The 15,399-nt window shown below is 42.2% G+C and overlaps 1 protein-coding gene across 3 annotated transcripts in view; it reads left to right on the top strand.

Annotated features, from left to right (window-relative positions):
* Positions 1-15,399, top strand: part of Mettl8 (methyltransferase like 8) — a 90,800-nt gene that overhangs the window by 66,899 nt on the left and 8,502 nt on the right. For 2 of the 3 annotated variants that reach the window (XM_036186119.1, XM_036186120.1), the window contains exons 5-7: positions 7,284-7,630; positions 9,112-9,161; positions 13,310-13,373. In XM_036186119.1, the coding sequence (XP_036042012.1) occupies positions 7,284-7,630; positions 9,112-9,161; positions 13,310-13,373 (461 nt within the window). The remainder of the gene's footprint in view (positions 1-7,283; positions 7,631-9,111; positions 9,162-13,309; positions 13,374-15,399) is intronic. The other variant, XM_036186121.1, reaches the window with a different exon arrangement.

Below are 15,399 nucleotides of genomic sequence, written 5' to 3'. Positions count from 1 at the left end.
AAAACAGCCTCATGATCTGAAAATAAGATCTTGGGCATGACAGATAACCAACCGCCTTTTGCTGCCGAATGGCTATGGGCTCATTTGTATAATGAAAATGTATAGTCCAGGCTGGAGTTAGCAATATTTCTTTCAATTAGATTGCCCAGATTAATGATTTTTAATTCCATGTTTTCTTTTCCTAATTACTTTTCAATGTTATTATAGCTCATATTTCTTTTAAAACTGGGTTAACCCAGAGAAATAAAAAAGATATAATCAGCATTTTTTGAGTTAACAGGATTATATTTTATTATTTCCTTAAAAAGATCTCCAGTGTGCTATATGTCAGCTGGTCATATAGCAAGTATAATGGGTTCTTAAAACTCAATAACTACAGCAGCTGCTATTTCAACTTTCAAATGTCTTTGTAAATAAGTCATACCTAGGCAAAGTTGTCTACACCTGGCGGATAACAAGAGTCTACACTTTTGTGCTGTGAATGTGTTACCACTGAGGAGAATGGTCTAGATGAAGGAAAAAAACCCAACAGAATAGTTCTACGCACTGCTGATAAATGTAGTGTGCCTGCCTCTAAGAAGACGTTGGCTGCTGAAAGTTCCATGCAGTGCCCTTAGAATTACATTTTTATTTTTATAATTTTAAGAGTTTTCTTTTATTAGACAGTGAACTTCCTTCAGTGACATGTGGAAATTTCCAACTTTGAGAGTTCAGGTATTTGCGTAATTGATGTGCAAAAATAACTTTAAATTACTTTTTGTTACATAGCAACTTAGAATAAATTTTCATAATTCATATTAATCACATCATATATGCCAGATACATAAATGGTTTAATTTGGTTTTTCAGTTATGATGTTCAGGGTGATTCAGATGACTGGTGAACCTGTGAGTGTGGTTAGTGTGCTATATTCCTTGTTCTGCTCAGCTGTATGGAACTTAATAAATGAAGAATTGAGAACTTCCCTCATCGGGCTATGCAGAACAAATCACCATAAACCTTTTGTTGTCATTGGCATAGAACAGTTTATTCTGGACAGCTAGCAACCTAGGGCCAACAAAAGAAAAAGATGTTCCTCCAAGGAAAATTTGTCATCATACACCTGTTAAATGTCAAGGCAACTCAGCTTTCCCACACTGTATAGACTCTTTGTGAGTCCTGGCCTGAACTGATGGCAGTTACAAGTGAGCCTAAAGTTTTCCTGTCATGGTTAGAGAATGGCACCTGTTATTCCCTGTCATTACAGGCACACTTTCAGTTCCTAAAATTCAGTCAGACACTGGAGGTGTTTATTGTCTCAGGTCCATAATTGTGATGAAGTTGATTGTGCTTCTGTGAACTCTCAGGAACCACGGACTTACCAGCATTGGTGGAAGACATTCAGCTTTGTGTCTGCCGGACACACCAGCCTGTGCCCATAGACCAGTGTGTGGTTCCACTGCTAAGCACAACTTCGACCCGTAGCTTCTTCACCCAGCTCGTGTTTACCCCGTTCAGAGGCTGGGCTTGATGCTGTACTCACCTCTCTGTGAAGGCCAGCTCAGCAGCATTGCTTTTGCAATTCACTCATTATAGCTTGCACTGAGGTTTTAATTTCAACTTGGTGCTTTGGAATTGGAATAAGAGTCAGAAAAACAGACTATCTTTGGGGGTGTTTTGGAGGGAGCACACACTAACTTTGTTTAGGGAGATGGTGCTGTGTGTTGGCCAAAAACCACAGGTTCTGGAGTCTGACTGACTTAATCCAGGTCCTGACACTTCCTGGCCAGGTGACCTTGGAGGGGGGCTCTCATGCCTTTTGACGCTGAATTTCTTGTCTATAAATTGCAATAACATTGTCTATATGAAAGATATTGTTAACCCCAAATTGTAGTCTTCCTCCATGGTCGGCTCAATTCTCATTCATTTTCTCTCTCTCTCTCTCTCTCTCTCTCTCTCTCTCTCTCTCTCCCTCTCTCTCTCCCTCCCTCTCCCATTCTCCTTTCCTTTTCTCCTCTTTCCTTCCTTTCTTCATTTGGTGTGGCAAAGCCAGAAGGTAAAAATGAAGCTTCATGGGAAGAACCCAAGTTTGTACAATGTCCAAAACACAGACAAGTGGGAGTTTGGGCTCAAAGATCTCATTCCATGGTGGGTAGGGAAGCCCTGGATTTGGGATAAGTGTAGTGAAGGGGGAAAGAAGAGGAGCAAGGGGGAGGAGGAGGATAAGAAAGATTCATGGGTGACTGTAATTAAAGAGCTTTATATACGTGTATGGAAATGTCACAAAGAAACCCACTAGTTATGCAGTTAGTTAATGGGAAGAGTAGGTCAATGTAGGGAGGAAGAGCTATGTTGTTTCTGGGAATGGCAGTTCTCAGGCACTGTCACATCTTCTAGAGTATGCAGCCTGTAGGGTATCACTTAGTATGTGAATTAGATCACTAAGAACAGGCCTCCAGAAATCACGGTCAGCTATCTTAGTGGCATTTGGTTTTGGCTAACCCACCTGAAGAGGAACTTCTGGCCTTAAGACATCCTGTACCCAAAGATAAACAAGATTAGGACAAGGTGGGAATTCGGCCAGGCCAGTTAGGAGTAAATGGGAACCACTTAAGAAAAGCATTTGACTAGAGCCTGAAACTGGTGTCACTGTTGGGGATTTTTGTTTGTTTCATTTTTGGTTTGGTTTGGTTTGGTTTTTGAAACAGGGCCTCACTATGAAGCCCTGCCTGGCCTGGAACTCACAGAGGTATGCCTGACTCTGCCTTTGCCTCTGTCTCTTGAGGCCTGGGATTAAAAGGGTGCACCACTATACCTAGCTAGGGTTGAATATAGGTGCCCAATTTGGTTTTTTTATTTGAATGTAACTTGTTACAGTCACATCATTACAGATTAATAACTGGTAATGCTTGTTTTTCATAAATTCATATATATGTATATTTATACACACACACACACACACACACACACACACACACACACACACACGGGGGGGGGGGGGACTTAAACAGGCTGTACAAATATGCTAATTCTCATTAAAGGAAGCTAGCAAGATGAATGGATTAATTCATCTGAGATTGTATGTGTGTGTGTTACATGCATGTAAGTGTGCAAATGCATATACACATATGTGAGCATATAGAAGCTACAGCAGGAGGTTAGATGTCTTCCTCTAGACTTATTATCAGTAAACCAGAAATCCACTGTTTCCTGCTTGTTTGTTTGTTTGTGGTTGGGGCAGGCTGGTTTACTAGCCAGTGAGTCTTGGGATCTACCTGTTTCCACCCCAGTGCTGATGTTACAGAAGTGCACACCTGTGCAAGGGTTTCCTGTGGGCGCTGGGGATTCGCACTCAGAGCAAGTGCTGTCACTCACTGAACCATCTCCCCAGCCCCCTACTATTCTTTACCTTTGCCAACAGCTTTGCAAAAGGTAGAGCTATCTAATCATTATTATACTACCCTGATCAAAACTTCCGTCCACAATGAATGAATATAAAATAAACGTCAGAGTTGCCACCAATGTCTTAGCTGTCGTATGAGTGTTTTCTTCTTTGTATCCTGTATGTTTCAGGTGCTGCATATGTGTGCCCAGTTTTGGCCTACATAGTTTGCTTGCTCGTATCCAGACTGCACATTTGAGTTAGTTATCACTTCTTTCCTGTAATAAATAGAACTGTTTGCACATATTTTTGTCACACTTCTCTCCTGAATTCCCTGCTCTACCCCGGTTAATTGTTAGGGGAATTCATCTTGAGATTAGCCACGGTGCGGTATTAAATTCTAGTTAATGGTGCTTCATCTCAAATTCACTTCATATTGGAAAACCAACTCCTACACATTGACCAAATGTGGGTCTTGTTAGCCTTAAATGTAGGTCTTTGGGCTGCTTTTTCTTAGGTACAAAATCTATCTGTCCAAAGTGAGTTACAAAGAGAGTTTTTAAGACAAAGGAAGACAAGTGGTTCTAAGAAAACCCTTGGGAAATCTGGAAGTTTTCTATTTCCTCCTGAGTCTAATTTTCAGAGCGTTGTTTTGTTTTCTAGCACAGTACACAGGTGCACTTTGATTGTTAAAAGTGAACACAGAACTATTTTCAAGATAAATGTGTACTTTTGGACTAACCATAAATAGGCTTCCTTTGGTTAATGCAGATAAGATGATGGTTTAGATTTAAAAGCACACAATTCCTTTTAGTTATAGGGCCCACTGCCATTTCTCAGACCTTAAATGCAAATGGAATGCCTGTCTTTACGTCTGCCGCCAGAGCATGTGCCTGGATGCGTGAAGGCCTATGATGGGACAGGGCCATATGGATAAAAATGAAGGAAAACTATGAGGGATTCGGGACAGTCGTGAAGTGAAGGAGACCGACTGTGGGCAGCTACATGATTCATAGGTTGAGTCTCTTTGAAATTACAAATGAAAGCAGTCCATTATCTTTATTTGTGGCTTAGCGTAATTTGGGAATCCATAGTAAATTCACATGAATCAAAACTAAACAAAAATTCTCAGTTAAACCACAGGTTTTTAAGTTTTGCTTGTTTGGTTTTGTTGTTTGTTTGTTTGTAGCCATGTTGCAGTGTAGCCAGGCTGGACTTGAACTCATGACAGTCCTCTGCTTCAGCCTCCCCAGTACTGGGATTACAGGCATGAACCATCATGCCCGGTGCTGTTTTTACCTATACTAGTAAGTATGTGAGTGCATGTGCTTCCGTGTTTGTGTGCACTGCAGTTCTCTTCTTCCTCCTCCTTCTAGTGATGACATAATATAGATACTGCCCCATGCCTTACTTCTCTCCAACACTGAACCTTGGAAATCATTGCATACCCATTAGGAAGCTTTGCAGGCTTTGAAAGCACTTTTAAAATGTCATGAGTCTGTCTACTAGGGTAAAAGTAATTCTTAATCCGTGGATTAAGCCTAAGAATTAACCTTGTTACATAATTGGAGTCAAGAAATGGTTGTTCAATAAAAGATAGAGTGAGCAAGTTATTTTATTTAATTAACTTACTCATTCATTTATTTGGTTTTGTTTGAACTTGTGCACCTCCTTCCTCATCACAAGTGCTAAGCTTAAAGATATGTGCTACCATGATTTATTTGAGGCAAGAGTTTTTCGATATAGTCTAGGCTGGCTTCAAATTCTCTGTGTATTTCAGGCTGACTCTAACTTGTGATCCTCCTGCCTCAGCATCCCAAGTGTTGGAGTTACAGGCCTGTGTTACTATGCTTGGCTTGAATCATTAATGCAAGGTGGAGATGAGAAGAAACAGAGATGAAGACATGCCTGAGTTCTGAGACCATTGACATAACTGTGGTCCCTTTAACCCAAAGATGATATCACTATGAGCCTGTCTGTTCAAGAAAGCATCAGGAACTCTCTTGGAGACTTCCATTGGGAGACAAAAATAGAAAGAGATGCCTCTGGATCTGGGGGATGGTGGGGGATGAAGTTATGGGGTGGCCCCTACGAGCAGTTTCAGCTCCTTTCTTCAAATGTAGAACCAGGAACTCCAGAAGAGTAAACTGTCTCACTGAATCCTCTTGCTCTAAAGTTATGTCACTTATAATTAACACATTCTTTTCTGATTGCCGGTATAAACTTTTGTCATATTTAAAGTGCATTTGTAGAGACCAATGAGGATGGGTACTTTCTCCAAGAAAATAAAAAGCCACACAAATACTTGATTGAAAATACATTTATTAGACCAGGTGTGTTAGTACATGCCTTTAGCCTCAGTACTTGAGAGGCAGAAGAAGGCAGATCTCTGTGAGTTTGAGGCCAGCCTGGTCTATATAACAAGTTCCAGGCCAGCCAAAGCTACATAGTGAGATCTTGTCTTAAATATATGTGTGTGTGTGTGTGTGTGTGTGTGTGTGTGTATGTGTGTGTGTGTGTATATATATGTATACATATATATATATATATATATATATAGAGAGAGAGAGAGAGAGAGAGAGAGAGAGAGAGAGAAAAGAAAAAGAGAGATAGAAAATTCAAAACTTGGCTGCAGAAAATAATTCTCAAAGATTTGATTCCTCACAAAATGGAATGGCCAACTATTGACAGAAAAAATAGATTTTTAAGATTTGGATTAAATACCTTACATGTTGATCTTTTGAAGAAAATTAAATGAACTTTTTTATATTTTTAGCCATAGATAAGTTAGATTATTAAATCATATTAAAGTTATTAAATTGGAAATGCAATTATTGGTTAATATATGTGTCTTAGTGTTCTATTGCTGTGAAGAGACACATGACCATGGCAACTCTTTTTTTTTTCTGTACTTTTTTTTATTATGTGTTTTAATTTTATACATCAGCCATGGGTTCCCCTGTCCTCCCCCCTCCCGCCCCTACCCCCACCTTCCCCCCAGCCCCTACCCTCCATTCCCATGTCCTCCAGGGCCAAGACTCCCCTGGGGATTCATTTAAACCTGGTGGATTCAGTACAGGCAGGTCCTGTCCCCTCCTTCCAGGCTGAGCATGTGTCCCTGTGTAAGCCCAAGCTTCCAAACAGCCAGCTCACGCACCAAGGACAGGTCCTGGTCCCACAGCCTGGGTGCCTCCCAAACAGATCAAGCTATTCAATTGTCTCACTTATCCAGAGGGCCTGATCCAGCTGGGGGCTCCACAGCTGTTGGTTCATAATTTATGTGCTTCCATTCAATTGGCTATTTGTCCCTGTGCTTTTGACCATGGCAACTCTTATGAAGGAAAACATTTAATTGGGGCTGGCTTACAGTTCAGAGGTTTAGTCCATTCTTATGGCAGCAAGCAGGCAGTCTGGAGAGGTAGCAGAGTTCTATATCTGGATCCTCAGGCAGCAGGAAGAGAGAGCCACTGGGCCTGGCGTGGACTTCTGAAACCTCAAAGTCCACCCCTAGTGACACACTTCAGTAAGGCCACACCTATTCCAAGAAGGCCACACCTCCTAATCCTTTCAAATACTGCCACTCCCTGTGAGCCGATGGCCCCAGTTTCTTTAAACTACCACAGTATGTAACACATTTACAGTATTTTTATTGGATATTTTTAATTTAATTTTATTTTAGGTTTTTCTAGACAGGGTTTCTCTGTGTGCCCCTGGCTTTCCTGGAACTCGCTCTGTAGACCAGGCTGGCCTCAAACTCAAAGATCTGCCTGCCTCAGCCTCCCAAGTGCTGGAATTAAAGGTGTGCACCACCACGCTCAGGTTAAATATTTAATTATTAAAGATATTTAGTTACTAAAAAAGCAGCCAATAGTAAATACAATTCATAGTAAAATGGATTCCCCCCCCCCCTTTTCTGTTTTAGTTAAATTTGAAAGTGATGCTAACAAATACTGGGACACATTTTACCAGACTCACAAGAATAAGTTTTTCAAGAATCGTAACTGGCTGTTGAGGGAATTTCCTGAAATTCTTCCAGTTGATCGAAACGCTAAAGAGAAAGTGGAAGAATCATCCTGGGGTCAAATCAGAAGCAACTTCTCAAGAATTCAGGGAAAAGAAACCCATTGTGGAGAGAGCTGTGTCTCCTCAACCCCTGGGAACAAAGGAAGACCTAACTTTCCCAACTTCCCAGACTTGGAAGAACACAGCGACTGGCCTGAGAAGACAGAGCGCTTCCCCGGTAGCAATGCCACATTCCGAGTACTGGAGGTACTGTGTCCGAGGGACAGGACAGGAGGTGATGGAGTGTGGAAGTGTGCATCCATACTATTTTCTGATTACCCAAGTGGAAGACCTGACCTAATCAAACACTCAGAGTGCTTACATGCATAAGCAGTACTCAGGGGACTCACATCTCTCATCAGTCAAGTTTTAACTTTGTGGCTTTAATTTCATTTGTTTACCTTTTTCCCCCTTTTAATTTGCTGTAATTTCTAATTTGGAGGCAGTTTTTAAATCCTGGTAAACTTTTGGTCTTAATAGTTGCTCTTTTTTTTTAAACCCTTTTTGGGGGGAAATAAAAATAAGCAAGGTGTTTAGTTTGCTGTAATCTAGTGTAGATAGCGGTTTTCCACTTTTGAACCTAAATGCTGTCTTCCTGATTCTCCAGGTAGTAGTAGTTGATGACGGAATTTTCAAGAGCACATAAGAGAAATACGATGACAGCCCATGAACAAGTTATTTAAGCACTTGTTGTGCCTTGGTTTAGGCTGTGTGTGAGCTTGGAGACTGTGTTGTTCTAGTTAACATTCACTCAGGCACTGTCTGCCTGTAATCATTCTCTAAAATCGTTTGCATGGCTGCACAGTATTTTGCAAGTGAGATACCATAATTTTACTTCCCTGGGGTCAAACTGCTGCCATTGTTTTCTCAGCAAATGTCTTTGAGTGTAGAGTTTACCTCCATTTGCTTTTCCCACCTTGGGTCAGATTTACTAGTTTATAATATTTGGAAACTTTTAGAACTCTTAAAGCAGACTTCCAAACTGCTTTCTAAGGAGCTATACTAATAGAACCAGATATGGGGACATGCACCCACAGTCCCAGCACTCAGGAGACAGAAACAAGAATATCATCCATGTTCGAGACCAGCCTTCTCTCTTGCTCACTCGTACAAGAGTTTGAACCAAAGGCCTTGAACACAGTGCACAGGAGTTCTACAACCCAACCCATTTTGAGGCAGGGTCTCCCTAAGTTGCCCAGACTGGTTTTGGACTCACTCTATAGCCCAGGCTTCTTGCCTTGGCCTCCTGAGCTTCCAGAATTATAGGTCTGAAGTTCCAGAGCCTCTTACCTGCTGTAGTTTGTATTTTTCGCCACTCAGTACACCTCCTGGCTCTTCAGACATTGAGAACCGCATGTTATTTGTGCCCGACCCTCCCTTCCCTTTGTGTCTACGTTATGAGCCCTGCCCTTTATCACAGCTCCTACAAATGCCCCACTGCCGCTGTGCAGTCTGCAGTGCATTGTGCACTTAGTAATCCAGTCGGGAGATGCTTTGGTGGGCTCCAAACTGCAGGGATTTCCACAGGCACACTTCGCTTGTTACTCCTGGGATTTGTTTCTTCGGGCCTTCGAGTTTCATAAGTTCTGCCATCCCCAGAACTCTAGTAATAGTTTGTTTTTTAAAGAGAAAATCCAGTATTGTGAGTGAAATGTAATGCGTTCACATTTGTTTATTCTCGATTTCAGGTTGGCTGTGGTGCTGGAAATAGTGTCTTTCCAATCCTGAACACCTTGCAGTGAGTTCTAAGTATTTTCCCCTAAAAATCTACATATTTATGGGTGTTGAAAAATTCTGGAAATACCTTGTCATGCCTCTGCCAAGAATTCTGAATTCCCATATAAACCATGACTAAAGCAAGTTTCAAAGGACGCGATTTTAGTGACTAACATCACATGAACCCGGGAGCATTCCGAAAAAGCATTCCACAGCCATGGGTTTGAAGTAGTTTTTCAACTCGTGTTTACGTAGAAGGCAGAATGAGAAAAGAGCAAGAGATTCCATCCTTCCACCAAGCTGTGCTTTGCTTAGCGTCAGACATGGTGTGCTCTTCCTGGGTACCAGATGGCACCTCACGCAGAGAACTAGGTTTGCAGCACACACCTCACTCCTCATCTTACGGCATCAGCGTCGCCGGAGCAACGCCCCCACCCACCACCCCCCTCCCCCTGCCCCCACGGCGGGCACACACAACCTTTGCACAGCAGATCACTGTGCCTGGCTCAAAGTCATCCAGAGTGGTGGTGCTGACCGCCAGCAGGAGAGTAGAAATAGATGAGCAGAACACAGACCGACTCCTTCCCTGCCCTTCGAGGTCACTGCCAGTCTCGCCTTGGTGTTCTAGTGTTTCTGTGATGAGGCCACCCTACAAAGCTCTCTATGCCTTTTCCCTCCTCTGGCCTCGCCAGTCTTCCTTTAGGTTTGCACAGTAACTGTCATATCATTTCCCACTAAAGTCAGCATAAGCACATTTCAGAGAGCTTCCATCAGGAGGAGGTGAGGGGACCCCATCACTCTAACACAGCCACTGTGCAATTGCCATTCTGCATACATGTTTTTTAACTCAACAGTATGATCTTTTTAACTTTCAGTTATAACTACGTAAAAGCATTTTAGAAAGCAAAGAGCAGTATGAATTTCCATGAACCCACCCATCGCCTTGATTCAACAATTATTAACATAATGCCAAACGTCATGCCGCTTCTGGATTCAGGAAGCGTCTCCCAAACCTCAGGCTATTCTTTGATGCTCTTGTACCCCTAATGTGATGGACAGTGCTTCCCTAGTGTTGTTTCCTGGCAGTTGCCGTGGCTGGGCGTGGGGGGGTGCTGGTGAATGGCAAAGCTCTTACCCTTTGTGTTTATCCTCTTGTCTCCCCTTGCCCAGCGTCTAAGATGAAATTTTCTGTTCTCCTGTATCACATGACCAGGTCCCTCCACCCTGGTGACCCCACACTGGCGAGTGCTTGTGTTACTCTATGACTGTTCCCAAGGTTTTATTAAGCATGCCATTTTTAAATTTCTTGGTTCTCTATTTAGTATACTCTAGGTAGCCTAACAAAGTTCCTACCTCTTCCACACCTCTTCCCTTCAGCTCCTCCTCCAACCCACTCCACCCCACCCATCCCGCTTCTTAATTCCTTTTTTTCCCCTCCTCATCCAACAAGGTCTTGCTACATACATCAGGCTGGCCTCAAACAAGATTTTTCTATCTTCATCTCCCATTACTGGGATTACAAGTGTGCTTAATAACCTTGGGAAATAAGTCATCCTTAGTGGCCCAACGATGACCAGCCTTCCAAAGGGAGAATTAATGTGTTACACTTTCAGAATGTTTCACCATAATTAGACTATTGGAATTTTGAGGGGTCAGATCATTCTCCAAGGATCATTTCTTTCTTAAACCTCCACCAAGACAGTGCCTGCTGTTGTGGTGGTGGTAGTGACGTGCACACCAGTTTCTGGGAGAATGGCCAAAGCAGTCAGCTGACTTTACAGAAAAGCTCTGGAAGGTCATTGGGTGGTCACAAGGCTACAGCTTGGGATGCTGATGCAGTCAGAATTCCATCTTAGAGGCCAGGCTGTCACCTTGATAGGACACATGGCACATGTGTTCCTTGAGCTGCTGGACCGTTCTGGGTCCAGCAAGTATTCTGTAACTATTCAGAGGTAGATAGCAGGCCTTTCATATGTGTTAGCTGGACTAGAGGCCGGAAAGACATTCTGAATTATATAGACACTTTTGGAGGGTCATCTAAGTTTTAAGTTCCTGGGAGGCAGAAGCAGATTTCCATAAACAAATGAACGAACGAGCAAACAAACAAACAAATAAATAAATAAATGAAAGCAACAACAGCTGTAATAATGGCTGATATCTGTTGAATGCTTGTTTTCCTGAGCCACAAGTTTTTTAGAAACATTCCCATGTGGATCCATTCAGCCCTCACAACTACCTTAAACATCACACTTATCTTTAAAGATGAAGAAACAGAGTTACAGACAGATTAAGAAACCTTCCTCCAGACACATCACTTAGTAACAGTGGAGCCAAGTGTTAGGCTAGGGCAGCCTGGTTCCAGAAGCCTTCCGTCCTTAGCCACAGATCACACATGCATCTGAGTGTGAACTGAGCACATTTCATTGGCACACGGCACTCAGTAGCTCACAGGTCACAGTTATGTGAGTTTCATGGAAGATTACAAAGTATACGCTAGAGTAAAGTACTAAGATGTACCTACTTACTTCTTCCTTTCTTTTTTTGAGACAGAGGCTTACTCTATGACCCAAACTGATCTTGAACATTGAATCTTCTTGCCTCAGCCTCCCAAGTGTTTGGAGGAGAGGGTCATGTGCCCCATGCCCAGCAAAGCATCATTTTTATAAAAGAAAAATAAAAAACCAAACCAAACCAAGTGCTGCAATCTTTTACTTTGATTTAGTGCTGGTTAACTTTCACAGTCAAGTCCTATTTGTTATAGTTCTGCTTGTTTGGACAGATCTTAGTCGAATGGAAACCCTAGTGCCGCAGAATAGACGAATTATATGTGAATTACAGTATTAATCAGCAAGTAGCTTTAGAGTCGAGCCTAAGTCTAGGCTGCTAAATTTGTAGTTTTGGTTGTGTTCCTTATTGACTTAGATGTCCACCTTGCCTGGAATGTCTCTTAATCAAATACGAGGTTTAGTTCGTGCTGTGGACCTCTCTTTACATCCTGCCACGGGCCAGTTTGCACTATTTGGATCGGTGTCCTTCTTAATACCAGCATGACTCCTGCCCTTAAACCCTTATGCCGTGCTGGTTCTCAGTTAGCAACGCCAGCTTGTCCTATAAAACTTCCAGAACTTAGACACTTCGGGGTGACAGTCCTCTCACTCCTTCAAAAGTTGTATGAAACCAACCAGCTACATCCCCAAATTTAAAATCCACAAGAGCCAGACCCATATTTATCCTACAGTCACTGTGTAGTGACACACTCACCTGTTTTCAGCCATTCACACCTTTTCTAAGCAGTGTGATACGAAGGTTGTTTGGTGCAAGCACACAGAGAACGATCTCCAAGGGACTGGCCCACAGAATTTGTAGTGTCTGCCTGCTCATGAACAATGGAGAGTCCAGCTATCATTTCTGGATTTCAGATAAAGGCCAAACAGAATGTTTAAGTTTGAAGGCCAACTAAAATTAGTCCAGATTTTCATAGGGGTAAACATTCCTCAGTAAAAAAAAACCAAAAAACAAAAAACAAAAACAAAAACAAAAAAACAACTTTTTTTCTTTTATTAACATACTGTGTAAATAAGGAAACTGATTTTCCGAAAAGTTAAATCAAATTCATAAGTGGCAAATCCAGGATTCTTAAACAGAGCCGCTTGGATCCTAAACCCACAGTTTCAGTATTTGAATGAGGTAACTTCATTTCCAACTTCATATTCTAATGCTTGGTATATATATTAGGTTCAATAAATGCTTGACAATAATGTGAGAAGATATCTAAGAATTTGTATATTAGAGTTTGATTCTCTTTCAGAAATTGTATTTATGCCATGATAAAATTATATGTGCTTCTGCCCTACCAGAGCCTCAGAGCACCTGTCTGGAAAGGTTCAAAAGCCCAACAAGGTGCAAATATATAAGAATGAGAGGCACGGGGTTCTGAGGGGCTTAGAGAAGGCAGAGCTGGGCATGCTGGGCATAGGGGTGATCGAGGAACAAGGTGGGAGGGTAGGCTTAGAAATTTCCATGGGGGGGGCGGGTAGGGTAAGACATAGGCAGGTGCTCCTTCAACACAGGACAAGAGTTTCCAAGTTACCCTGTAGTGATAAGTGCTTGTCACACCTCTGATTTGAACATGTCTGACTCTGGATTTAAATGTCTTTTCCATTTGCATAGGAACTTTCCAGGATCCTTCCTTTATTGCTGTGATTTCGCCTCTGAAGCCGTACAGCTTGTAAAGGTGTGCCTTATATAAAGAGAGGTGTGGGCTGAGGAGATGACCTTCAGTGGAGTACTTGTCAGGCAAGCAAGAAGACCTGAGTTCAGACCCCTAGCACCCTTGTTAAAATACTGACATGGCAGTGTGAGCCTGTAATTCCAGCACTGGGGAGCCAGAGACAGAAAGACCCTGGGGCTGCTGTCCTGCCAACCTAGACAAATCACTGAGCTCAAGTTCAATGAGAGACTCTGCCTTAAAACACAAGGTAGAGGGCAATTGAAAAGGATAGCCGCTATTGATCGCTAACCTACACACACACACACACACACACACACACACACACACACACACACACACGTCCACAAACACTCAAACACACACATGCATACATAAGCATGTATACACACATAAATTAAAAATAAAAAGCCAGGTGGCGGTGGCACACACCTTTAATCCTAGCACTTGGGAGGCAGAGGCAGGTGGATCTCTATGAGTTCTAGCCCAACCTGGTCTACAGAGTGAGTTCTAGGATAGCCAGGGCTATATAGTGAGACCCTGTCTTAAAACAAAACAAACCCCAAAACTAAATAAATAGAGGCTTTTAAAGTTCTGATTTGAGAAGCCTGAAGAGATTGGCTTAGCAGTTGAGAACACTGGTAGTTCTCCCAAAGGACTTGGATTCAATTCCCAGCACCCATATGGAGCTCACAACTGTCTCTTACTCCAGTTCCACAGGGTCTAACACTGGCTTCTCAACTCTGTGAGCATCAGGCAGGCACATGATGCATAAATATACACACAAGTCAAACACCCATACACATAGAATAAAAAAATAGATTTAAAAGGTCTAATTTGGGGGCTGGAGAGATGGCTCAGTGCTTAAGAACACTTGTTGCTCTTCCAGAGGACCCAAGTTCAATCCCCAGCTCCTACCTAGTGGATCACAGCCATCTTAACTCCATTCTCTGAGGATCTCATATCCTGTTCTGGCCTCTAAAAGGCACCAGGCACAGACATGCATGCAGGCAAAACACTTATACACATAAAAATAAATTAAAACATTTTTTTAAAAGATCTTGTTTTTTAAAAGGTCTGTTTGCTTTTGAAGTGATTGATTCTTCCGAAATGTTTCTATATCAGGTGCATCTATGATGATATTTAGCTGAGTTTTTGCAATTTCTGGAAGTTATTTCAACCAATGTCGAAGTATATTACCTATACAGGATGTCTGCTTTTAACCTAAAACAGTAGAAGTTGTTTTGAATTTGAGAGAGTGTCACAGTGGTTAAGAACGCACACTGCTCCTACAGAAGATTGGAGTTTGGGTCCCAGCACACATTTGCATAGACTCAACCACCTATACCTAAGCTCCTGGGGTCCAGCACCTTCTCACCTCGTGCACAAACCCACATACATATATACATAATTAAAAATAACAATCTTTTGAAATTCAGACTGTTCACATGTTCATGAATGAAGTCCAAAGGATACCAATAACATTAGTCAAGATTTTAACAACTACCTTCCCCAAACTGAATGTTTTAGTTAAACTACAAGAAGCCATCATTCATGTCTGTCTCTAATACTTTACACACAATCTAGCACATAGTAGGCACTCGTTAAATTGAAATTTTTGAATAAGAAAATCTAAGAAACTATACGGAAAGCAGCCAGAACCTGGGTATGAATCCTGTACAAATCCATGAATGCCAGTTAGTCTTCCTTAGAATGAAGAGACAATCACAGCAAATGGAAAGTGGAGAGCAATTCTGTTAACAAAGAATGTAGGGAGATGGCTCCGTCAGTAACGGGCGTGCCTTGCCAGCGGGAGGACCTGAATTTGGTTCCTCAGAACCTGGGTAGAAAAAGCTGGGTATGGTGATGTGTGCTTGTGATCCCAGTCCTGGGCTGGCAGACGCAGATGGATCCCTGGAGTTCATGGCCAGCCAGCCTAGCCTATTAGACAAGTCCCAGGCCAGGGAGAGACCCTGTCTCCAAACTAAGATGAACTGAACTTGAGGAAAGACAGCTGAAGTGGTTCTGTAGC

The sequence above is a fragment of the Onychomys torridus genome, chromosome 4 (assembly GCF_903995425.1).
Source record: "Onychomys torridus chromosome 4, mOncTor1.1, whole genome shotgun sequence".
NCBI classification, from domain to species: domain Eukaryota; kingdom Metazoa; phylum Chordata; class Mammalia; order Rodentia; family Cricetidae; genus Onychomys; species Onychomys torridus.
The sequence above is the reverse complement of the archived record's forward strand: the minus strand, read 5'-3'. Positions and strand labels throughout refer to the sequence as shown.